We start from the raw sequence: 27148 nt of genomic DNA on the forward strand, positions 1-27148 counted from the left end.
ATAAAAAGGGAATTCATACTGGAACTTGAACACACTAATTAAATCAGAAGTGAAAGTAATGACAGATGCAGTTCCCCTTTAAAGGATGGGAAGTTGCCAATCAATTTGCAACTGCTGCTCTCTCAATTTTAATATTTTTCAAAGCTCTCATCACTGATCTGGCTCATTAAATATCATGAAGTATTGACTTTAATATAGAGTTGGCCTAGGATATTTCTGTATCTTGTGGCTGAATTTTTTGTCAAGTAATCCTAATATCAGCAAAATGGGTCAAAATCTTGAAATAGCTTTCAGTCTCACCTGCCCAGCATGAGGGCTCTTATTTCCATTTTAAAACTTTTTCTAGCAGAAGCGGTCGATAATTATGATGCTGGGATATGAATCCAAACGCATAGCACAATAGGACAAATTTCTTGCAGTAACAATTTAGCAAATGACTTTTATAGTTAAGTTTTCTTGAGGAGTTAAAGATGGTGCCAGCTCTGATGGCTGCTACAGTGTCCCAGTATCCCAGTTTTGTTACATTCTTAAAGCTTCTTGATTCCTCCTAATGTTGTGCAATACAGCTTTTACCATGTTTCCTGTTTAGTTACTGTTGTATAAGCTAAATTGAGCTCAAGTTCCATATTGCAAAACTTAAGGTCCTCTTTTCTGAGCTCAGCACCATGTAAAGATAACTGCAAGTTTGTGCATTGCATCATTTAACTTGACCATAGGTCATGCTTTTATCTCTTTTACATTTTATCTCTGTGCCTTTTAATATATTGGTCCAGGACATTTGCTGCTCCTGGGGGTTTTTTTTGTTCCAACTAAATCTTAGTGAATAATCTTGGGATGATGTTCAGCAAATCTTTCATGTCTTTAAACTGGGTTTTACATTTTAAAATATGGAAGAACATTGCAGTATTTGGACATTTGGAGGCTGCCAAGAGTTTTTTTTTAAAGGGTCATAAGTTCACCTTGGAACTGTCCTCCTCCAAGAAATCTCCTGACCTACATAGTACTTGAGAGGAGGTTGTTTGTTTTGAACTGCAAAGGACTTTACTTAATGAAGCTGGAAGACAAAAGGGCAACCACGTGGCAGAGGCAAACCTTAAGTTTGAACCTGTGGTTTTGCTTTCAGCCTTGTTGTGGAAAGGCTGAGAACAGAAGGCTACCCTGACTCGTGCTCTCCCCCTCTGCTTTGTGAAACCATGTGGTTCTCCAGATAATCCTCATCTGAATATAGTTTGTCTGTATAATTTTGGACTTGCTAGCTGAGATAGGAAGAATTGGTCCAGTTATACTCTTTCCCCCATGCTGAAGCATTGTTGGTGAACTTCCCGAAATCTACTGGGCCCACCCAAGGGAACTTCAGACCAACAGCATCGAACCTCTTTAATTTTTCTTTCTTTATTTCTTTCTAAGAGACTATTTTTTCCTATGCACCCGGCTCTGTAGCGACTGCCTGTTTGCCTTTAGTTTGTCTGTGTGTATGTGTGTGTGCTGGGGAAATTTAAAAGGTTACACTTCTGGTTACAACTGTGTGCCAACCAGTTCTTGAAACTCCTTTAAAAGGACTTCTGTTTTATAATAAATTAAACATTGAGGTTTTTGAAAGAAGTCTGGTCAGAGTCTCTTTACTTCCGGGTACTAGAAGTATAGGTAGACAATTGGCTAATTTGGTGAGAAAATTAAACATTTAAATTAATGGTACAGCTTGTGGGTAATGGGACTTGATAATTCGTGCACTCCTCCCATCCCGGTCATAACATTAGTTTTTAAAAATTGGTGGAATGGGCCTTAATGAGAACATTGACAGACACATACCCTGTCAATGGATTGCATTACCATAAACTATTCTGCATAGAACTATTTGTCTTTCATTTAAATTCAGAGTTCTAACTGTTCCAAAAACATCACCTGTAAGTAGCACAGATTGTGTCTCCACCTGAAAGGTTGGCAAATTTGTGGCACGAGTATTTAAATAAGTGTTCTGGTTCTATAAATGATGTGAATGCTGAAAGCAATCCCTAGTATAAGAAACTAAGTTAATACTAGAGTATGCAAAACACAGCCATGTCACAAGATTATTTTGCAGTGATACTGATCTGAACACAAGATGTCATTTTATACTCCTCATACATTTATCCATGGCTAGAAACTTTTAGCCACTCATGCGAAATTCTGTATGTTTCATAATTCTGTCTACACTATTCTGGATGACATGAAATAGCATCTGTAATAATAACAGGAACCAACTTTTTAATACTTTTATTACAGAGGTATTTTACTTTGTAAAAAGAATTTGATGACAAACAAGTGACTTGATGTTTGCAATTGAAGTTATTTTCCTTGAATCCCTCTGTATAAAATATCATATTTGCAACACACCCATCTATAAAATGCAATAAAGTTGATAGGGCTTAGAACTAGGGATATAATGAAGAGCCTTTAGGGTAAAGCTTATGAAAGTAATCTAAAAAGACAATAAGTAAATAGTTATAGAGATGTTTGTAATTCTCTCACCAGCTTCTTGAGCTTCCTGTTGCTCCATCTCCAATGGAGAGAGATGCTGATGTGCAACTCATTTCCAGGGCACCCTCCTGTGAACTATACTATTTGTGACAGCCCACCTCCAGTCTCTTATTTGCATTTTGCACTTCCTTCCCTGACAAAGAATGGAAAAAACAGACCTGTGAGTGAGTGACAGTGAGATATTCACCCAAAGGAGAGACATGCATTATATTGCATGAGGATTAGGATGAACGTCAACAGTGGATGGATAAAAGGGGAGGTGATGAAGTGCATAGAAAGTGAAGGCTGGATACCACTGAAAGTTGTGGGTATGAGAAGTGATATGATGGAGATTGCTTAGCAAAACAGAGTGAAAGTGGGGGGTGGGGACAGACCTAAAACACAGGATGTAGTTAAATCAGCAAATTTACTTTAATTGTTTAGAAGATTGAACCATTTTCTGCATTGCATCATGACATGGACACCACCTCCAACCATACCTGGTCAATTACTACCCATCAGTTTATCCTCAATCATCAGTAAAGCGATAGAAAGGGTTGTTGACCAGGTTTAAAAGCAGCGTTTAATCACCAGTAACTTGCTAACAGAGACCAGTTTGGATTCTGCCCTTCAGTTCCAGACCTCATACAGCCTCAGTTTAAATATGGACAAAAGATTTGAATTCGAGAGGTGAGAGTGATTTTCCTGGATACCAAGACAGTATTTGATTGAGGCACCAAGAAACCTGAATAAAATTGAAGTCAATGGAGATCAGGGGGAAATCCCTTTCTTGGCTTGCATCCTATATAGCACGAAGGAAGGTGGTTGTGTTTGTTGAAGGTTCACCATCTTAGCTTAGTCCCAGGACACTGCTGCAATAGTTCCTCAGGGCAATGTCCTAGGCCTAACCATCTTCAGCTGCTTCACCAATGACCTAACCTACATCACAAGGTCAGAAGAGGGGATGTTCACTGATCCTTGCAAAGCGTTCAGTTCCATTTGGATTTCTGCCTGTACCTGCATGCAGTAAGGCCTGGACAACATTCAGGCTTGGGCTGCTAAGTGGAAAGAAACATTCATGTTAGTCAATGAGTCACTCCAGCAAGAGAGAAGCTAACCATCTCCCCATGATATTCAATTGCAATTCCATCAGCAAGTTCTCCATCATTAATATCCTGGGGGCCCCCATTTATCAGAACCTTAACTGGATCAGCCATACAACTATTGTGGGTACAAGAAGAGGTGAGAAACTGGGTATTCTGTGGCATGTGACTCATACCCTGACTCTGCAAAGCCTTTCCACCACCTAAAAAACATTAATCAGTGTAATGGAAACTCTCCACTTGCCTAGATGAGTGCAACTCTGATAACATTCAAGGAGCTCAATACCATCCACGGCAAAGCAACATGCTTGATCAGCATCTCATCCATCATCTTAAACATTCAACCCCTCCACCACAGGTATGCAGTGGCAGCATTATGTACCATCTACAAAATGCACTGCAACAACTCATCAAGGCTTTTTCAATAGCACTTTCCAAACCTGTGACCTGCACCACCTAGAAGGACAAGGGCTGCAAACACGTGGAAACACAAACACTTCCAAGTTTACATCCAAGCCACACACCATCGAAACTTGGAAACATATTGCCAATGCTTCATCAATGCTGGGTCCAAACCATGGAAAACTCTACCTAATAGCATTGTTGGAATAATTTCACCACATGGACTTCAATGGTTCAAGAAGGTGGCTCATCACCACTTTCTTGTGGGCAACTAGGGATGCGGAATAAATGCTGACCTTGCCAACATCACCAGCATCCCATGAATAAATAAAAATTAGGAATAAAACAAGTAATTAGGAATAAAACAAGTGATTAGAATTGCATATCCAATTTACAGGATATATCATAGTGGGTATCACTTAAACTTGGCTACAAAGTGAGCATAACTGGGAGATGAGTACTCCAAGTTGAGTTATTTATGCAGCACTGGGAAATGGGAAGAGGCGGAGTAGCATTATTGATGAAAGGCACTATTGCTGTGTTAGAAAGGGTTTATCGGTAAATGCGAGCAGTCAGTAGAAACTCTGGATTAAATGGAGGAATAGAAAAAGATGTAAGACTTTGATGGAAGTTGTCTACAGACCTTTTTGATAAAATAATGCATAAATACAGAGAATAGCAAAGCTTGTTGGAAAAACAGAGTGATTATAATGAGAAACTTTAAATTTTACATGCGTTAGGAGAAGCAGAACAAGGAGGAGGAAGGGGGCATGAGAAAGGAAGAAAGGGGATAGTGGAGCAAAAAGGAGAGAGGGGAGGATTGGTGGAGAGAGATGGGGAGGGGAAAAAGAAGGCTTGGGCTGACCCTGGCCTGAAGATGTGGCGGTTGCACTGGAGAACAGAGAAGTCCCTGGACTGGCTCATCGTTTGCTGGTTTTTGAAGTCATTGATCTCATACAAAAAATAGTTTAAAAAATGGTGCATTGGACCTAAATAAGAATATTGACTTAAAGCATACTGTGTTGATGGACTGCACTACCCCATAATATTGCACATACTCTACTTCATTAAACTTCAAGGTCATAACTGTTCATAAGTGTTACCTGTAAGTAGCACACATTGTCTCTCCACCTGAAAGACTGATAAATGTCTGGTAGAAGTGTTTAAGTAACATTTCCAGTTCTATAAATTATGTCATTGCTAATTGTAATTCCTGACATAAGGCACTGGGTTAATAACAATTTATGTAGGGAAATCATAGCCATGCCAGAAGATTGTTTTTACAATGATATCAATTGTATATGTGAGTGGAATATGTCATTTTAAACTTCACTTCCATTTATCCACAGCTGGATACATTTAACCACTCATTCAAAAGTCTATATATTTCATAATTTCTGCCTACTTAAAGTATTGTCTAATAATACCCTGAACCAACTATTTTTTATACTTTTTAAATGTATTACAGTTGTAAAAGGAGTTTGAGGACACGATGACTTGCTCTTGCAGTTCATAAAGTTCTTTGAAACTCTGTCAGATATGGCATATTTCTAACAGACCTATCTATAAAATGCAATAAAGTTGATAATGATTAGAAGCACTGCTGTTGTTACAGTAATTCTTGCTCAACAGCCATTGTCATTCCTTTCTGAGATAACATCAAATAAGAACTAGTTACCCAGCTCCTGTATCCTAATCAGAATTTTCATGCTAGTCACTTATTTTCCCTGACATAGTTTCATGCATACACACAAATTCAAACAACAAGAATAAGTAAAAAGGGACAAATATACTGGTTCCATATTTTTAATTGATACTATATTATCATCTGTATAAAAAATCTGCAGATAACTTATTGTACCCTTTTTGTACGACTTCACTTAAATCTTATTTGTTTGATTATTTTGCCCTCTTGTCCTTTAACTTATCATTTCATGACATGTGCATGTTTTATTGTGGACTGAACTTATCTAATTAAATGTAATTTTGTGTCTTGGAAAAAATGTACTTGGTAACTATTTTTATCACCCTTACTTCAGTTACTTTGACTTCTGTATTTTCGATTACTTTCATAAATGAGCCTTATCTTCTTCAATAGTATCTTCACAGGTCCTAATATCTGGGTAGGATTCCGATAGCATGGGCAAGATAACAAATATAAAACTTTTATGTAAATTGCTTTACCTGATGGATATTTCTTGCTTATTCAAAAAACAGTAACCTATCACATTGTCAGATCTTGTTTTAAGCTTGAACAGTCAAGTAAACCTACTGAGCAATACCTGAACTAGTAAATGCCACAAACATGAATACATAGTGTTTTGATCCCCAACTGACGTTGCCATTGGACAAGCCTGATCCCAAGGTGGAACACAGCTTGATAGATCCTAACATTTATTTGTTTAGATACATGGAGAAGGACTACAGAACAGAGTCACCGGAGTCAGCTAATGAACTTCTAACAAAAGCATAAAACATTTATTAAACAAGAAAAGATGAACTATATTACAATACTTCTTCACCCATAACTATACCTTTACAGGTTATATGCAGATTTGTAAGCATAACACAAGTTACAGAAGCTATCTCTGAATACAGAAGGTTCAGAAGGGATGTGAAAAAACAAATATGAGAAGCAAAGAGGGATTATGAGAAAAGACTGGCAGCTAACATATAAGGAAATCCCAAAGTATTCTATAAGCATGTCAATAGTAAAAGTGTGGTAAAAGGAGTAGGGCCAATTAGGGACCAAAAAGAGGCAAGAGGCATAACTGAGGTGTTAAATGAATACTTTGCATCTGTCTTAACCTACTAGGTAGATGCTGCAAAGGCCATGGTGACAGAGGAGGAAACTCAGTGACTAGAAGGGTTTAAAATTGATAAGGAGGAGGTATTGGATAAGCTGTCGGTACTTAAAGTTGATAGGGCACCTGAATCGGATGAAATGCATCCAAGAATGTTGAAGGAAGTGAGAGTGGAAATTGCAGAGGCACTGGCAATAATTTTGAATGTTCCCTGGATTCAGGGGAGGTACCAGAGAACTGGAGAATTGCAAACATTGTGCCCTTGTTCAAAAAGGTTGTAAAAATCTGCCCCGCAATTACAGACCAGTCAGTTTAACTTCGGCTGTAGGGAAACTTCTAGAAACAATTATTTAGGATAGAATTAATAGTCACATGGAAAAATGTGGATTGATTTGGAAGAGTCAGCATGGATTTGTTAAAGGAAAATCATGCCTAACTAACGTGCTGGAGTGTTTTAAAAAGATAACAGAGATGGTTGATGAGGGCAAGGTGATGTGGTGTATAAGGACTTCCAAAAGGCGTTCGATACAGTGTCACACAACAGACTTGATTAAAGTTATAAGCCATGGAATAAAGGGGACAGTAGCAATGTGGATACAAAATTGGCTGAGAGATAGGAAACAAAGAGTAATGGTCAGTGGGTATTTTTCAAGCTGAAAAAAAGTTTGTAGTGGGGTTCCCAAGGGGTTGGTATTGGGACCCTTGCTTTTCCTGATATATATAAATGATCTAGATCTTGGTGTGCAGGGGACAATTTCAAGGTTTGCGGATGACAAAGAACTTGGGAGAATTGTAAACTGTGAGGATGATAATGTAGAACTTCAAAAGGACATTGACACATTGGTGGAGTGGGCAGATAGGTGGCAGATAAAGTTCAATGCGGTGATACACTTTGGTACAAAGAACATAGAGAGACAGTATAAAATAAAGGATACCATTCTAAAGGGTTTGCAGGAGCAGAGAGACCGGGGGGTATATGCACATAAGTCATTAAAGGTGGCAGGACATGTAGAGAGAGCTGTTTCTAAAGTGTACAGTATTCTATAGCATTGATAGGGACATAGAGTGCAAGAGCAGGGAGGGTATGATGAACCTATATAAGACACTGGTTAGACCTCATTGGAGTATTGTGTACAGTTCTGGGCGTCACACTATAGGAAGGATGTGAATGCATTGGAGAGAGTGCAGAAGAGATTTACAAAAATGATTCCAGGATGAGACACTTCAGTTAAGAGGAAAGATTGGAGAAGTTGAGACTGTTTTCCTTGGAGAGAAGAAGGCTAAGAGGAAACTTGATAGTTTTCAAAATCATGAGGGGTCTGGACAGAGTAGAGAAGGAGAAACTGTTCCCGCTCATAAACGGATCGCGAACCAGAGGGCACAGTTTTAAAGCGTTTTGCAAAAGAAGCAAATGCGAGGTAAGAAATAACTTTTTCACACAGCGAGTAGTTAGGATTTGGAATGCACTGCTGGAAGTGTAGCGGAGACAGGATCAATTGAGGCATTCAAGAGAGCATTGGATGATTACTTAAATAGAAAGAATGTGCAGGGTTACGGGGAAAAGGCAGGAGATTGGCACTAAGTTAAAATGCTCAGACAGCAAATGGGCCAAATGGCCTCCTTCTACACTGAAACAATTCTGTGATTCTGTGATCTTATACTCTAGTGTCCACAGTAAGTACACAGTCCATGTAAACCAATAGGCAACCATAGCTCAGACACACCACACTCTGAAACCAAGTGACAGATGCCACCTTAACCAGATGCTTTGAATCTCTCCTCAACTCCCCCCAGACACTTGTTACACCATGAGCCAACCAGTCTTACTGCACTCCCATCTTTCACAGGAAGGCTTCCAGTCTCCGCTCTCCAAGAACTCGCTTTGGAACCTTCTTTCAGGTGCCTTCCACAAGGGTTCACTTCTAGGGTTTCGAACTCTCCTTCCAAAGTTCCTCTCCTCTGGGTCACCACATGCATTAAAGCTTCCTTCCACAAACTCTCTCTCACCGACTCAGCTGTCAACAGTATCACTGCTTCACGTGCCCACAGCAAAGAGTTACAGACCCTCAGTTGCCTCTTTGGACCTTCTGACTTCTCACAAGCCTTTATAAGAGGTGTGCAATCAATGACTGGAGACTTCAGCCTGAGTGAGACAGAGACTGAGTGAGTATATTTGGAAATTCGGTTCAAGTGGGAATTCGGTGCAGTCACACCTCTTAGGGCAGGGCCTTCTGATTTGGTCAGGGACAGGAAAGTGTGACTGCGAGTGAGGCAGGTAAGGGGACTTGGGGCAGGAGTGTGAGCCTCAGCGATTATCCAACAACTTGTTTGGATGAGAGTGGGGGCTGCAGGGTGGATGAACTGACTGTCTATAGCAGCGTGGTACAGGAAGCCATTTATGTGGGAGGAGCAAAAAGGAAAGTAGGGGTAGTAGGGGATAGTATAGTCAGAGGGATTGCATAGGGGGAAAGAAGTGCTGTAGGTAAGGTTTACTGCCAGAAGTGCAACTGAGAATAGAATGCTGGCAGTTGGGTAATTAAGGGAGTTAGGGAAGGAGGGGAAAGAAGTGCTCTTTTGCTTTCTGCTTTCTAATTTTCTTAGCTTCAGGAAGTGGTCATACTCTGCTACAGGAGAAGCTAGTTATTTGAGCATCTGGTAAGTGACTAAGGTTTGTTCTATTCCGAAGGTTCAAAATAGTCCAGCAATTGGTGGTAAGGTTAACAAAATATATAAAGACAAAATTAAAATATGTAATTGAATAAAATAATTAAATAGTTAATTAGATACTGGATGAGTGCCTGGATGAATGCAGCTCCCACAACACTCAAGAAGCTTGACACATCCAGAACAAAACAGCCCGCTTGATTGACATTGCATCCACAAACATTCACTCCCTCCACCACCGACGCACAGTGGCAGCAGTGTGTACCATCTACGAGATGCACTGCAGGCATTCACCAAGGCTCCTTAGACAGCACCTTCCAAACCCACAACCACTACCATCCAGAAGGACAAGGGCAGTAGACAGATGGGAACACCATAATCTGGAAGTTCCCCTCCAAGTCGCTCACCATCCTGACTTGGAAATATATCGCCGAAATATATCACTGTTCCTTCACTGTCGCTGGGTCAAAATTCTGGAACTCCCTTCCTAACAGCACTGTGGGTGTACCTACACTACATGTACTGCAGTGGTTCAAGAAGGTAGCTCACCACCACCTACTCAAGGGCAACTAGGGATGGGCAATAAATGCTGGCCTAGCCAGTGAACCCCACATCCTGTGAATGAATAAAAAAAATAGAACACATTCAGAATGTCAGGACAGGTGATGTGTCACAGCTGCAGCATGTGGGAGCTTCTGGATGCCAGTTTGATCCAGGGCAAACACGTCTGCAGTAAGTGTTTGAAGTTTGAGCAGCTTCAGCTCAGAGTTTATGAGCTGGAGACTGAACTACAGACACCGGGATGCATCAGGGAGGGGGAAAGTTACCTGGATTCTTTGTACCAGGAGGCAGTCACACCACTTAGGACAGGGTCTTCTGATTTGGTCAATGGTCAGGGACAGGAGAGTGTGACTGAAGGTGAGGCAGGTAAGGGGACTCAGAGGGCAGGAGCACAGGAGTGTGAGCCTCTGCAATTATCCAACAGGTTTGAGATTTTTTCAGCTTGTTTGGATGAGAGTGGGGACTGCAAGGTAGATGAACTGACTGACCATAGTGGTACAGGAAGCCATTCAAGCGGGAGGAGCATAATGGAAAGTAGGGGTAGTAGGGGACAGTATAGTCAGAGGGATTGACGCCATTCTCTGCAGCAAGGACCGTGAGCCCAGATAGCTGTGTTGCCTGCCCAGTGCCAGGGTGCGGGATATATGTGGCTGGAGAGGAACTTGCAGTGGGAGGGGGATGACCCAGTCATCGTGGTCCATGTGGGCATCAATGACATAGGCAGGATAAAGAAGGAGGTTCTGCATAGTCAGTATGAGGATGTAGGCACTAAATTAAGAAGCAGAACCTCAAAGGTCATAATCTCTGGAGTATTACCTGAGCCACATGCAAATTGGCATTGGACAGAACAGATTAGGGAGATGAACATGTGGCTCAAAGACTGGTGTGGGAGAAATGGGTTCTGATTCGTGGGGCACTGGCACCAGTACTGGGGAAAGTGGGATCTGTATCATTGGGACGGTCGACACCCAACCTGTGCTGGGACCGGTGTTCTTGCGAGCCGCATAACTAGGGAAGTAGAGAGGGTTTAAACCTAAATAGTGGGAGCATGGGATCAAATTTGGGAAGATGTGGTAATTCAAACAGCAGAGACAAGACAAAAGAAAAAGGTATTATTATGGGAAATGAAAAACACACTGTGACAGGAAGGGATAGAGAGTACAAATCTAACAGTAAATCAACAGATGAAACTGGAGGTTATAAAAAGAATAAAAGGATAAAACTAAAAGCCCTGTATCTGAATGCACGTAACATTTGAAACAAAATGAATGAACTGAGAATGTACATAGAAATAAATAATTACGATTTGATAGCCATTACGGTGACATGGCTGCAGGAGGACATGAATTGGGACTGAATATTAAAGGATACAGGATATTTAGGAAGGACAGGAAACGAGGAAAAGATGGAGGGGTGGCTCTGTTAGTTAATGGTGGTATTAACACAATAGAGAGGGATGAGCTAAATTCAGAAAACCAGGATGTGGAAACTGTTTGGGTAGCGATAAGAAATGGTAAGGCAAGAAGTCACTTGTGGGAGTTTTGTACAGGCCCCCTAACATTAACCAAATGGGTAGGGTTGGGCATAAAGGAAGAAATAATTGGAGCTTGTCAGAAAGGCGATAATCATGGGAGATTTTAATTTACATATAGACTGGAAAAGTCAGATGGGCAAAGATAGCCTAGCTGAGGAGTACATTGAATGTTTTCGCGATAGTCTCTTAGAACAGCATGTTCTGGAACCAACCAGAAAGCAGACAATACTAGACCTGGTATTGTGCAATGAGATGGGAGTAATTAATGATCTCCTAGTGAACCCTAGGTAGCAGTGAACATAATATGATTGAATTTTACATTCAGTTTGATGGAGAGAGGAGTGGATTTGAGATTAAGTTTTTAAACTTAAATAAGGGCAATTACGAGGGCATGAAAGTTGAGCTGGCTAAAGCGAATTAGCAAATTAGGTCAATAAAGGTACAGTGGCAAACATTTAAAGGCATTGTTCAGGATGCACATTCCAATGAATAAGAAAAAGTCTGGGACGGACACACGATCTGTGGTTAACTAGAAAGGTTAAAGATAGTATCAAACTTAAAGAAAAAGCATATAATTGTGCAAGGATAGTTGGAAGGCCAGAAGATTGGACAGAATATAAGGAACAGCAAAGAATGACAAAAAGACTAATCTGGAGGGAAAAATTACAGTATGAGAGAAAGCTAGCCAGAAATATAAAAACATATAGCAAGAGTTTTTATAAATATTTTTAAAAAAGAGTTAACAAAGTTTACGTAGATTTCCAGAAGGCATTTGATAAAGTGCCACATCAAAGGTTATTGCGGAAAATAAAAGCTCATGGTATAGGGGCTAACATGTTGGCGAGGATAAAAGATAGGCTGGCTAACAGGAAGCAGAGAGTAGGCATAAATGGGCCCTTTTCAGTTTGGCTAGATGTAACGAGTGACGTGCTGAGACCTCAACTGTTTACAATTTATATAAATGACTTGAATGAAGGGATTGAGGGGATGGTTGCCAATTTGCTGATGACACAAAGATAGGTAGGAAAGTAAGTTGTAAAGAGGACATAAGGAGGCTACAAACAGAGAAAGATAGATTAAGTGAGTGGGAAAAGATCTGGCAGGTGGGGTATAATGTGGGAAAATGTGAAATTGTCCATTTTGGCAGGAAGACTAAAACAGAAGCATATTATCTAAATGCTGAGAGATTGCAGAGCTCTGAGGTGCAGAGGGATCCGGGTGTCCTAGCCCATGAATCACAAAAGACTAGTATGTAAGTACAGCAAGTAATTGGGAAAGCTAATGGAAAGTTATCATTTAATACGAGGGGAATTGAATACAAAAGTAGAGAGGTTAAGCTTCAGTTGTACAGGGCACTAGTGAGACCACATTTATACAGTATTGGTCACCTTATTTAAGGAAGGATGTAAATGCATTGGAAGCAGTTCAGAGAAGGTTTTCCAGACTAATACCTTGGAATGGGTGGGTTGCCTTATGAGGAATGGTTGAACAGACTAGGCTTGTATCTGCTGGAGTTTAGAAGAATAAGAGGGGACTTGATTGAAACATATAAGGTTCTGAGGGGTCTTGACAGGGTGGATGTGGAGAGGATGTTTCCTCTTGTGGAAGAATCTAGAACTAGGGGTTACTATTTAAAAAGAAGGGATCGCCCATTTAAAACAGAGATGAGGTGCAATTTTTGCACTCAGAGGTTCGTGAGTGTTTGGAACTTTCTCCCTAAAAAGGTGATGGAAGTAGAGTCTTTGAATATTTTTAAGGCAAAGGTGGTTAGATTCTTGGTAAGCAAGGGAGTGATAGGTTATCGGGGGTGGGTGAGATGAAGGTTCCAGGTAAATATCAGATCAGCCATGATCTTATTAAATGGTGGAACAAGCTCGAGGGGCTTTCTTCATTAGCTTGGGACTTGCTATCTGTCCCCTTTTCCCGTCTCTCTTGCTTCTTTCAAGCAATTTTAGCTTGGGACTGGCTATCTGTCCTTCTTGGCTGCTTCTGCCTTGCAGATGTCTTCAGAACTGAAATTCAAAAACTGCTGTTTCTCGTTTCTTCTGTGTGTGTGTCTGTGGGAGGGATCTGTCTCTCTTCACCCCAGTTGCTAGGCCACAGCCCAGTTTTTCTACTCTTGTGTTTGCTTAACTTTTCTTAGTGTTGTAAACTCTCATTAGAAATGCAGGCACTTTTTAAAGTGAAACTAAAACTCAACTTGACCTTTTCTTAACACAGATACAGAAATACAAATCAAACTTAAACATTAAAGCTAAAACTCATTCCTAACACCCACAAATACCAATATAACTTACTTAAACTAGCTCTATTTCCTAACAATAGACATTCGCTGCAGGTTGTGATCAACTTCTTACAGGAAAATAAATGAATGCAATCTCAAATCCAAACTATTTGGTACAAGATGTAAAGGACATGAGGTTTCCTTTTGTAAATAAACGTCCTTGGTCAACAAAAGAAGTGAGAGATTTTACAAAACAAAAGGAAAGAGGTTATGCAAATGCAAAGAACATTAGAAATCCCACAGACTAGGAGAGATACCAAATGAAGCAAAGCAATACAAAAGGTTGTTAGAGTTACAAAAGGAGAATATAAAAGAAAGCTTGTGAGGAATATCAAAGTACAAGAAACTACATTGACTCTATGCCACAGAAAAAGGCCATACAACAAAAATGGTCTAAGTCACTGTTTAGCTCCACATGAGCCTGCCACTACCCTATATCATCTAACTATCAGCGTAATTTTCTATTCCATTCTCATTCATGAACTAATCTAGCTTCCCCCTAAATGCATCCATCATACTGCCACACTTCTGCATTGTCACTACTCTGAGTAAAGAAATTTCTCCTGAATTCCATATTGGATCTATTAGTGACCATTTTTACATAGGTGGAAGCAGCCTGGGCTGGTTGGTTGACAGGCAATTGTAAGGGCACTGGCTGAGTGGCAGTGGTGGGAGGACAATTGCTTTCATCCTGAGTGAGAACAGCAGATTTGTGTTCCACAGAGCTACTGCCACTCCTCTGGGGCAGTGTCTCAGCAATCTTATTTGGAAGAAAGATTACTGGATGCTATGACACTCTGTCAGCCCCTCTGAACACTAGTCTCTATGATGGCAGCATTTGAGCTTGCATGGCAGAAAGCTCAGCTTGCATGAGAACAGTTTGAGATTCCATGGCAGCAAGCTGAACTTGAATTACAGAAGTTTGAGCTTCCATTGCAGCAGCCAGATGTTCGGCTGCTTCTTCTTGTGCTGCAATAGAAGATATGACATTGGCCTTCAGGTACTGCATCATGATGGGGTCCACAGTGGATTACTTCTACCAGTTCCACATTGGGAAGGATGGGCTCCAAGCTCTGCACAAAGCCCTGTGCTAAGTTGGTGCTGAAGTCCTCTGTGCTCTTTGACATTGACCACAGGCTTTCTGGCATGCTTGCCAATGCACCATGTGCTTCAGTGTGTATGCCCATCAGTCTTCTCCTGTAGACCACCCCATCAAAGTCCTCATCTGAGTCCTCTGCAGCAGAACTTGTGTACAAACTTTCCCTCTGGTGAGCTGCCAGCTGTGTTACACTTGTCTCCTGTCCTGGTGGCAGGTCACTCATGCTCACCACATGTAGATCCTACCTTTAAGCTATCCTCTAAAGTACGCTTGATGTCAGTATCTAAACCGGTGGCTGAAAGTGTGAGAGCGAGTGATAGTGTTTCTTATTCATCACTCTCTTTCTGCTCTTTCACCTCTTGCTCTTCCATCACTACCTGACCAGGTTCTAGTTCTTGGGTATGTGAAAAGAGAAAAGCATAAGGACAGTGTTCTGGTGATGGGGGAAGGGGGAGAAGTAAGAGGTGCTTGCTTATGCCATCGAAGCAATCTGCTTGAATGGCACCTGATCCACAAACTGAAACATCACTTTCTCCACTATTGGAATACCTTGACTGCAGTCTGTATCACCTACAAGATGTACTGCAACAGCTCACCGCCACCTTCTCAAGGATAACTAGGGAATGTCCACATCCCATGAATGAATTAAATCTGCAGGTTGTAAATCAGTAGGGGTTATGGGATGAAGGAGAAGTGGGGTATGAGAAGGAATGTTAGGTATGAGGACACCATTATCTTCGATGGTTTTAGCCCCATCACTGGCCACAGCCTCAGCGGTGGCTATTCTAATGCTGGCAAGCACTATCTCCTGCATCAGGTTAAGGACATGCAGCCATGCCTGCCCTCTGCCTTTTCGCTCCCGCTGCCTCCTGTTATGTGCAAACTTGCCTTGTAAAGAGAGGGAAGTGTGTTCATGAGTGTGGTGCAAGGCATTTGTGTTATGTGGCTGTCATAATTGAATAGCTTTCAGTGTGTGCAAGCTGTGAGAAGTGGATGTGAGGCTTGCTGCAGTGTTAAGTGTGTGAGGATGAGGTAAAGCTGTGAATCTGTGTGAGCTATCAGCTGTGGTTGATAGAGAATGTTATTGGTGAGTGATGTGAGTGTGGTGATTTGAGCAATGGCTGGAGCTAGTGGTGTGGTTTGTGGGATATGGCATCTGAAGGCACATTCGCTGACCTTGACCACTCATGTAAGATCATTGAACTTTTTATGGCACCGCATCTAGTTAGCTTGATTGAATTTTTTGATGAGGTAACAAGGGTGTCAATGAGGGTAGCATGTTTGGTGTAGTCTATACTAACAACACTTTTGATAAGGTGCCAGATGGAAGACTCGTCAGAAAAGTAAAAGCCCATGAAATCCAAGGGAAAGTGGTAGGTTGGACCCAAACTTGGCCTAGTAACAGGAAGCAAAGGGTAATGATCAATGTGTGTTTTCATAACTGGAAGGCTGTTTCCAGTAGGGCTCTGCAGGGCACAGTAATGCATCCCTTAATTACGTACCAATAATTTAGACGTAAATATAGGGAACATGATTAAGAAGTTTTCAGATGATACAAAAATTAGCTATACAGTTGATAATGAGGAAGAAAGCTGTAGACTGCAGGAAGATATCAATGGACCAGTCGGATGGGCAGAAATGTGAAAAATTGAATTCAATCCAGAGAAGTGTGAGGTAATGCACTTGGAGAGGCAAACAAGGCAAGGGAATACACAATAATTGGTAGGATGCTGAGAAATGTAGAGGAATAGAAGGACCTTGGAGTGCATGTCCACGGGTCTTTGAAGGTAGCAGGACAGGTAGATAATTAAGTAAGAAGGCAAACAGGATATTTTCCTTTATTAGCCAAGGCACAAAATATAAGAGTAGGGATGTTATGCTATAACTATATAAAACTAGAACTACATAAATATCCTAGTTAGGCTATTATGTACAGTTCTGGTCACCAAATCACAGGAAGGATATGATTGCATCAGAAAATTTACAGGCAGGATTTATGAGGATGTGCCAGCAGTAGAGCATTTTAACTATGAGGAAAGATTAGATAGGCTTGTGTTGCTTTCTTTGGAATAGAGGAGGCTGAGGGGAAATTTAATTGCGGTGTATAAACTTATAAGGGGCCTATTTCCCTTAAGAGAGAGGTCAATAATCAAGGAACATAGATTTATAGTAAGGCAAAAGGATTAGAAGAGAGTTAGGGAGAATTACTTTCACCCAGAGGGTGATGCAGGTCTGGAACTCACTGCCTGATGGTAGAGGCAGAAGTCCTCATCCCATTTTATAAAATACTTGGGGCAAAACTTTTTGTCCCACGGGTGGGCACACGCCCGACACGATCGGGAGTAAAATAGTGCGCGACAACATCAGGCAAGTGTCCTGATGTCATCGCGCACTCGTGCAAAATTTCGCTCGGCGGACGCACGCAGGTGCCGGAGCGCGGCCGCCATTAATTAACAGGCCACTTAAGGCCCTTAACAGTTCAATTGACAGAGATTTTTCCTTGCCTGTGCAATTTTCTGCTCGTCGCACAGGCAAAATGGGCAGGCGGCCAGCCGACATTTTCACAAACCTCATCCAAGGGCAGGATAAAAAGGACCAGCAGCACTGCCAGTGTGAGCAGTGAGGAGTTTTGGAGATAGATTGCTGCTGGTTGCTTATTGGTACTTGGCAGCTTCATCTCTGTTCAGGGCTTCATTCGTAGCATTTCAAGGCTTCATTTCAGGACTCATGCTGTCTGCCAGGCCCCCAGGGGATTCAGACAGTATGGATCCTTCCAGGTATCAGACAGCCTTCCCTGGTAATGGGAATTGTGGTCTCCACTGGTGGCACTTCCTCTGAGGAGGAAGAGAGGGGCAGAAGGGAGAGGAGGCCAGGTGTCCCTGTGCAGCTTCCAGGGGAGGGACCTGTGGGAGGAGAGGCACAGGGCCAGCAGGTAGTCCAAGGTGGGGGGAGCTGCAGAAGACACCACTATCCTGCTGCCAGGGTTTACAGGCAGCGGTGCAGCTACCTCAATATGTCCGAGGTGCAATGCCGAAGGAGGTTCCTCCTCTCCAGGGAGACTATGACCTCCATTTGCTAGATGATTGGGCCTGAGATCAGCTCTGACTGTGTGGGTGCACACCCCATGCCAGTGGCTCTGAAGGTCACAGTGGCCCTCAACTTCTATGCCGGCTCTTTCCAGGGCTCAGTGAGGGATGTCTCCCAATCACTGTCCACAGTTGCAACAAGCTGGTGACAGAAGCTCTATTCAGATGGGTACTGACCTTTATTTTATACCATACGCGCAAGGACAGCCAGGCTGAGCGAGCCAGAGGCTTTGCAGCGATTGCTGGGTTCCCCCGCATCCAGGGTGCCATCGACTGAACACATGTGGCCATCAAGGCGCCAGCGGGTCAGCCGGGTGCCTTTGTCAACAGGAAGGGATTTCACGCCGTGAACGTGCAGATAGTTTGTGACCATAGGATACAGATTCTGCAAGGGTGCGCAAGGTATCCTGGCAGCTCCCATGACACTTGGCATCTGGGAGTGTCTCAGGATGTGAGGCTCTTCAGTGCTCCAGCCGGACTGGATGGATGGCTGCTGGGTGACAAGGGCTATCCATTGAAGAGATGGCTCATGACGCCTCTCCGCCACCCAGTAACAGAGGCAGAGAAGCGTTACAATACGAGTCATGCCTCCACAAGGGCGGTAGAGAGGACCATAGACCTTCTCAAGATGCGCGTCTGATGCCTGGACCGTTCAGGGGGAGCGCTACAATATCCCCAGAGTGGATGCCTGTGATCGTGGTTGCATGCTGCGCTCTCCACAATCTGGCACTGGCAAGGGGGACACACTGGAAGAAGAGGATCTTGACGCAGCTCCACAGGCCACAGATGATGAATCCAGTAGTTAGTTCGAAGAGGAGCACAGTGAGGAGAACACTAAGGGCACGGAGCCCCCAAACCTCGGTAACCTGCGGGGAGGCAGGGACACCAGGGGTGCCTTGATCCAACGCTCCTTCAGCTCGGCTACCAAAGATCAGCTTCAAACACATGCCAGAGCTGCCGCCTCCACCCCGGATGTTTGAAAGGACCCTTTCATTTGAACACAAAGAACATTCAGTGCCTGTGCAATAAAGTTCAGAGCCACCAACGGCCAGCATTACATACTGGCATACCCTGCACCAATAAAATAAAAAGGCGAAGCATACTCAGGCCATGAGGACAAAAACACAATTTATGTGATTCTGACAGTTCAATAATCTTAACAGAAATGTTTCTGGTATTCAACATCAGACCAGTATACATAAAGCTAACAAAAATGAACATAAAATCACAAGTGACCTGCCCCTCTTATACTCATGGTGCCTTTAGCTTACGTTATGCCAAGGTGCTCCCCCCTCTCTGGCACCAGCTGGGAGGCAGCCTGCTGACTCTGCTGTCATGTTGGCCTTGATGACCTTGGCGGTAGCCCTCTGGCCCGTGGAGCCTGTGCTGGGAGGGAGCAGCCAGTGCCATGGCAGGCAACTCTCCAGTCACTGTAGCCTCATCAGATGCCACGGTCACTGGCGAGGGTGGGGGGAGGAGCTGCTGCCGCCATCCAGAGCGCCCTGATGACAGGCAGCTCGAGCGGTCACTCTGGACTTCCTTGCACACCATTGATGGATGGGCAACTAGCTGGGATACTGGATGCCTCATCCATCTCCCACACTGACACTGACCACCTGAGGTCAGTGCCTGTGTGAGGGCTTGCAGGTCCGAGCACAACCCCAGAAACCCCTCATCCTGTCCTGGATCTGCCTCTCCATGAGAGTCGCTACCATCTCAATGGAGGAGTCGGTGTACTCAGCCATGTCAATCAATGCAGTGCTCACGCTCCACATAGACTCCTCCATCACAGAGATCATGGCGTGCATACCATCATGGATCTCCACCAGATCTTCCCGCACATCTTGCTGGACATCTAGCAACTGCTGCCTAATGGACAAGTCTAGAGGTTCATCATAGGTCTTCTCAAGATGTGCTTCCGATGCCTGGACCATTCAGCCTTCGACTGAGCATCGTCCTGGTCCCCAGCAGTCCTCCGACTGCCGGCGCCCTGGGCAATCTCTGCCTCCATCTACATCCCAAGCAATTGTGAAGTGCGCTTACCAATGTGCACCAAGAAACTAGCCGCTGCTCCAATGCTCCTCGATGTGCCGGTATCTGCGCTGGTGCCTGCTTCAGAGACCAGGTGTTACGCAGGTGCAAGTGAAGCCCGGTGGTCCCCCAGTATCAGGGGTGGCCCTTCAGGGTCTGGAGATCGAATGCCTGTTGGTGAACCTAAAAGGGAGAAGAAGGACATGTCATTAGTTAAAGTCATCATACAATCACAGTGCATGCCAGGCACCCTGGTGAGACAACGGAGATCTGCGTCATGGTGCCATCGTCTTCCAATGATCAATGGGGACTCCAGGTTTGAGGCTCACATCACTGAGGAGACTGCACTAGAATGGTCGCACAATCCATAAGTTTCACCTCAGTGCGCTGCACTCTTACCTTCGTCTGGCACCCCCTCCTCTCCACGCCCAGTTGCACTTGGGACGTGCCAGCTCTCCAGCTCAAGGGTGTCTTGCTCATTCCTTGAGAGGATTGGGAGGCTAGCGGGGCCTCTGCTGATTTGCAAATTTCTATATTGTTGTGGGCTGTCTTCTCCTGAAAGGACAGAGGAGCATTAATTAGTCCACTCTTTACCTGCAGCCTGGCCGACCCCAGCTGAGGAACACCTCGCAGGGCACATCCGAGTCGTGGCCCTTGAACCGCAAGGCACTCAGTCCAAGCAACCAGAGCTCACCCACTTGGCCAGCTCCAGCGCGATTGGCAGTTGGCAACTCAGACTCTAATACCCCTGAGGTCCATGAGGGGATGGCCAGACCCTAACACATCTGCAAGTTGACCCATGCCAACATGGTACCTGAGCACAGCAGGTCATTGAAGTGCTTTTGGCTCTGCACCCAGGAGTAGCACGCCACATCGCAGCTGCTGACCAGTGCTGCCACTTCCTTCCCTGCCTTCTTGGTGAGGTGTGGTGGCCTCCTCCTCCCATCCCTGGCAACAAGGGTGTCCCTCCTGGCAGCCACCTCCTCCAGGAGGATGGCGAGATACTCATCAGGGATGCAGGGGGCCGAGTGCCCACCGGACCCGCCCTCCTGCCTGCCATGTCCAGCTGCACTTGGGTCCCTAGTCCAGGCTCGGGGATGTCCTCCATGGCAGCTTTCCAGGGGCTGCCTGGGCCATATTAAACAGGCTATCGGTACGCCATTGGACCCGGCAGCTGACGGGCTCCCACCCGCCGCTTGCCAACCAGTGGCCCGCCAGCATGAAATCCTGGTTGGGACCAATCACAGGCGGCGCTCCGTTTCGCAGCCGCTCCCAGGCCCACCCACCCGCCGTGCCCGCCCAGTGAAGGGAAAATCCTGGCCTTGGATATTCACTTGAAGTGTTGTAAGCTACAGGACTAGAGACCAAGAGCTGGAAAGCAGGACTAAACAGAATAGCTTGTTTTTGGCTGGCACAAACAATGAGCCAAATGGCCTCCTTCAGTACCAAATTTGCCATTGCTTTGTTTCTAAGTTTCTTGGGGATTGACTCCCCGCAATGACCACCTCAGTTATCTGGTCCCACTGCCTTCACAGAGTTTGTTTGGAGAGCCTCCTGGCTCCATGCACAGATCATTGCTCTCCTGCTCTTCAACTCCTCAGACAAGGCATGCAGTACATCAGAGAATCTTGGAGCATGGTCTTTCTCCTATTGCACCAGAAATCATTCTTCTTCCTGCTCAGACTCTCTACCACAACCAGTTTCAGCACCTGCTCCAGCCAAAATACATCTCCCATCTAAGAGAGCGAGGTTTTAAGCATTTCTAACTTTGCATGAACTTGGGCCCCTTGCTGAGAAATGTGCTGCACCTCAGCACATTTAGCACCTGTTTTCTGAAGCAACAATGGGTTAATTGTGTATCAGGATCCCTGGACCCAACAAATTTTGCCCTCATACTAATGTAAACTGTCCCACAGCCAGACATCAGTCACTTATGTATTTTGGGATAATTTGGTAACTTAATTTCAGTCACTTTGGATGCCTGACGAAAACCTTGTCATCTTGATGTGAAATTCTGTATTGATTATTTGATTCTGATGCATGTTTTCTTTAACTGATAACTGAAAATAGCAACTGTGAAAATACTGTGCTGGACAAGGTACAATATCCACCCATAACAAAAAGAGATTTAGCAATGTAACCAACTGCACTGAGGAAATTATTCCTGGGTATTTGTAGGTCGATCACAGCCCACTTAAGAACTGTAAAAAGTGCGAAAGGTCAAAGTATCTCTGAAGTTTCTCTTGGAGAAAGAGGAATGCCCAAATGTTTACCTTGGTTCAGACTATTCATACTGCATGAAAAAAGGGGTGCTGATTGGTTCGCAAGTCAGCTCTGATTGGTCGAGATGAATGCACCAGGGAACTATTGTTCCCCATGCTTTTCCTCATTCAAAAATGGTGCAATGTCTGTACATATTCCTTTTGCCTGCAAAGGACAGGTTCCTGCATATGAATATATATGTAGCTTCTAGCAAGCGTGAGCTACATTACAAGCCTCATTGATAATCTTAAATTGGCTGTTAGTATAATTCTTAGCACAATCGAGATTGTTCAGCAAGTGCTGCCCAATCACGGAATCACATCTAATGTTAGACATTATGCTCTGAGTTTTCCAAGCACAGGTTTGTTGAGTACAGTCAGTACTCTGCCAATTGTGAACAGCTGAAAGGACATAGTATATAAAAACAAAAAACTACTGCGGATGCTGGAAATCCAAAACAAAAACAGAATTACCTGGAAAAACTCAGCAGGTCTGGCAGCATCGGTGGAGAAGAAAAGAGTTGACGTTTCAAGTCCACATGACCCTTCAACAGAACTGAGTGTAGTTAGGAGAGGGGTGAATTTCACCCATATTGTTTGATATGATCTGCCTGTCGTTGAGATCTACAGCCTACATACTTCGCATCACACTGGCACTGAAATCCATATACCACATCACTCATCTGTGTGGTAGGCAGAATCCTGTTAGTGGAAAACACCACTTGTGTTGCCACTGCATAGTAGCAGCAAGAAAAGCCTAGTCTCACCTGCTGCTCAAATTTTGAGACACTTTACCCTTCCAGGGTAATTTGAAGTAGACTGGGTACTTTTCTGGTCTGAAAGTGGTGGCATTACATCTACTCGTGAGTACAGATGATACATGGCCAGTAATGATCTGATCAGGGTAGCTTTTTATTGAATAAACAAAATTATAGCTGGGGGCAGGGGGGGAGAGGCAATAGCTCCCTGGTGCATTCATCATGGTGAAGTCTCTATCAATCAAAGCTGACCTACCAACCACCAGCACCCCTTTTCTCATGCAGTATAAATTGTTGTTCACTTTGAAATTTGGTATTCTTGTATTTGTCCTGATGAGTGCAAGTCACAAAGCTTCAACATCATGCTTCTTTTTTTGGCATATTCAAATCTTATTTACCCCATGCCAATTCACTCGTGGCTCAGGTAGTAATCCAGAGATTATTACCTTTGTGGTTCTGCTTTTTAATTTGGCCTCTAGCTGCTCATAATCCCAAAGCAGAACCTATCTAGTAGCTCTATTCATGTCGTTGGTACCCACATAAACAATTGGATCCTAGACCTCCCACTACAAGTTCCTCTCCAGCCTCATGCAGATGTCCCGAACCCTGGCACATGGCAGGCAACATAGTCTCCTGGACCTACGCTGTCAGCTGCAGAGAACTGTCTACCCCCCTACTACCACTACATTTCTATTTACTCCCCCAACTTGAATGTCTTCCTGTACCATGTTTAGATTTACATCAGTTAAGAAGTTACGCCTTGAAATCTAATCCACACTGAGCTTTAGATCTTTTTTTGCCTTCATCCCTATTTTCTAAATGCAGCAGTCATCACAGTTATGTCTGATCTTGATGTATACATACTCACACTTCCTAACACAGGTCACCAGATAGCAAAGAGTGCCCTTGTTTTAATTAGTGCAGAACAGGCCAGGCTATAGAATCAGGTTGTTCCTCTTCTTTATGGGTTAGTACACACATGGGGCAGAATTTTACGGCCCCGTTTTCAGTGGGGACGGGGCCTTAAAATGTGGCAAGACATTCTAAACCTCATTGGCTTCGACGGGAACGTAAAATCCTACTGCCGTAAAATTTCACCCATGTATTTACTCACTGAATCACAGAGACTGCTGAGGATTAGGTCCTATAAAAAGTGATTTAAAGGGGTTTTTTTTAGGGCTAGATTGTAAAATGATTATGTGGCAATATGCTTGTTCATAACTTGTCTTTTGCTGATATGAGGCTTTTCTTAAAATTGTAACCAAACGTTGTCCGTGCAGGCTGAGAAAGGCAAGTCTTCCTTGTGAGGGTGAGATCAGAACTGCTGTATTTAATGACCAGGATGTGGCAAATGCTTTATTTCAATGACAGGTTTACAGACATTTGCAAACTCACAAAATACATACACACAAGCAGAATCTGTGACACGAAGCAGAATCTAATTGGATACCTTCTTTTGTGGAATTGAGCGAGTAAATCTTTTGAAGTTCGTAAGCAACTGTGGAGAACTTACAGCCCACACCAACTGGAAGAGAAAATATAATAATAGTGACTAGCAGTGGAATGGTCTTTAAGACGGGGAGGGAAATGGATCTTTTAAAAAAATTATTATTACTCATGCCACATTTATCGGTTTTCCATACTGTGTGCCATCCACATAATTCAAGAGTGGTAATCAACTATGGAAAATGTTAACTTGCACGCTGTCACTCCACACCACAAATCCACAGGAGTTCCACCCATTTATTGAGAAACACTTTTTTAAAAATGCAAATTGAGATGGTTTTTGCAAATGAAATGATATAAAAATTACAAGCAAAGCTATTTCACCAGAGGATATTCATGGACCAGAAGATTAAAAAAAGTTAACATTTTACATTTTGAGGGTTATTTTCATAAGTTATATGTATATAGTAAAACAAGAAACATACAGTGGATGCTGCTAGGTGGTTTTGCCTATCCTTCAGAAACAGAGGAAGATACACAGCTGGGGAGGATGCAGGATTATTTTTGGACTCCTCTAGCAAAAAGCTGCACAGACATAATGAGCTGCAATATTCTATAGTTTTGAAAACATGCATGTAATATAAAAGGCTAGTAAAATACAATAATCAGAAAATAATAGAGTAATATGACTAACAAATATCAATCTTAGCACTTGTGACTTTACCTGTAGCATTACAATTCTGAATGTTTCAACTTAAAATGATTCTTAAATATTTGATGTCATACACTTACATTGATAATGGTCTGGATTTTATGGTGCCAATAACAATGGTGCTTTCAGTGATCACCTGATTGCAAATCATCGAGGTCGAGCAACTATGTGGTATCCACATGCTGCAGCAAGTAAATCCAGAAGTGGCAGTGGGCCAATCTACACTACTCCAGAGGCCTTGCAACTTCAATCACTGACCTGCAGATTCAAACGATAGGTATGGAACACACAAGAATTTGGGCTAACTACCCACCTCTAACAATTTATTCACACAGAAACATTTTTGGGCTGTTGCTTTGCCCTGACCCCAATTCCAGAATATTGGATAAAAAGGAAAATACAATAGTTCCACCAGCAGAAAACACGAGCTTCAGTGCTGAATAAATAATGTCAACAGTGATTTGTCACAGAAACAGATACAGATGACGGAAGTAGCCAACCTAGTTCAGAATGGACAATAGTTGAATCAATTCATTAGGTCTCATCATCACTCCTACAATCAATTTATTGGTCGTATTAAATCGCTACGCCCATAAATCACAGAACCTGAATAGCGCATAAAGAATGGCACAATTCTCTACTAGTGCTGATTAGCAAGTAATCTTATGGCACTAATTTATATAATTTCATTTTCATCAGTCTCCACTGCAGTCTGAAATTGGCATTGAGGAGCTGGAGCATCTACAATCTTCCAAATGCCAATTTCAGGGTTTGGTAGGGTCTCCACATTGGTCTCTTGACAAAATGGAACGAGGGAAAGTTTGATGAAGGATTCAAAGTATTCCCTGGCTTCTCCGTCGTATTTTTCCAGATAGAATTGATATTCACCAAACCGCAAAATACACTTCCTTGGTAATTCGATTTTATTGAGGTGATCCAGAATTTCATTATTGATATAAAGTTTGGTCTTCAAGCTTGTATTTTTGATTTCAAAACAGAGTTCTGAGCTTTCGCTGTGTCGGAAAGCTTGGATGGCAAACTGCAGTCGAGAGACACGCTTGTCAATTAGAGGAAAATTACATATTTTTGAATCGCGGCCAAACTTTATCATTTCTTCAGCTCGGTACTTCTGTTTCTCAGTGTAGTCCAGGGACTTAAATACTTTTGCCTGGGGGTGGTAAACGTTGATATTGAGACAAGTTACGGTCTCTTCAGTGTCATCATTTTCAAAAGGCATTGTGCTGCACGATGACATTCTGTAAAAGCAATGATGATCATTATTGTTTCCCTCCCATACAACAATGGCTACACTGCAGAAGTACATCAATGTACTTGAGAAGTTCTAAAGTTGTGAATGGCAATATGTAAATGCAAGTGTTTTTTATTATACATTGGCATTGTAAGTGCACTGAACAAACAATTCACCTAAGCAATCTAATATATGAGGCATTTAATCTCATAATGAACTCGGCATACTCAATGCAGTAAAAGCCCCTTAATGGAAAAGCCATTGTCCAGTAAACAACTTCTTTATTTCCTTTTAAGCAAATACTAGATTTTTACTACCAGCTTTGTGAGTTGTCACAAATTGAGATCATGAATGCACCTCTAAAAACAGGCTTACAATGAATGAATGATGAGGCTGTATAATTAACTGTTTAAGCCTGTTCAAACTGGATTACTGCACAGTAACAACAGAAAACCAAACAAACCTAAGCACACCATCTTCAGCTGCTTCATCAATTACCTTCCTCCATCATAAGGTCAGAAGTGGGGACGTTCGCTGATGATTGCTCAATGTTCAGCACCATTTGTGATTCCTCTGATACTGAAGCAGTCCATGTCCAAATGAAGCAAGACCTGGACAATATCCAGGCTTGAGCTAACAAGTAACGAATAACATTCAC

General features: G+C 43.0%; 1 protein-coding gene across 4 annotated transcripts in view; it reads right to left on the reverse strand.

Moving 5' to 3' along the window:
* tifa (TRAF interacting protein with forkhead associated domain) overlaps positions 1 to 27148 on the reverse strand; it is a 235230-nt gene that overhangs the window by 44609 nt on the left and 163473 nt on the right. For 2 of the 4 annotated variants that reach the window (XM_078542882.1, XM_078542874.1), the window contains one exon: positions 24413 to 26497. In XM_078542882.1, coding sequence (XP_078399008.1) covers positions 25918 to 26496 — 579 coding nt within the window. In that variant the 5' untranslated portion in view covers position 26497 and the 3' untranslated portion in view covers positions 24413 to 25917. Of the gene's footprint in view, positions 1 to 24412; positions 26498 to 27148 lie in introns of those variants that run through there. The other 2 variants (XR_013576703.1, XR_013576698.1) reach the window with 2 other exon arrangements.

The sequence above is a fragment of the Cetorhinus maximus genome, chromosome 1 (assembly GCF_964194155.1).
Source record: "Cetorhinus maximus chromosome 1, sCetMax3.hap1.1, whole genome shotgun sequence".
Taxonomy (NCBI): Eukaryota; Metazoa; Chordata; class Chondrichthyes; order Lamniformes; family Cetorhinidae; genus Cetorhinus; species Cetorhinus maximus.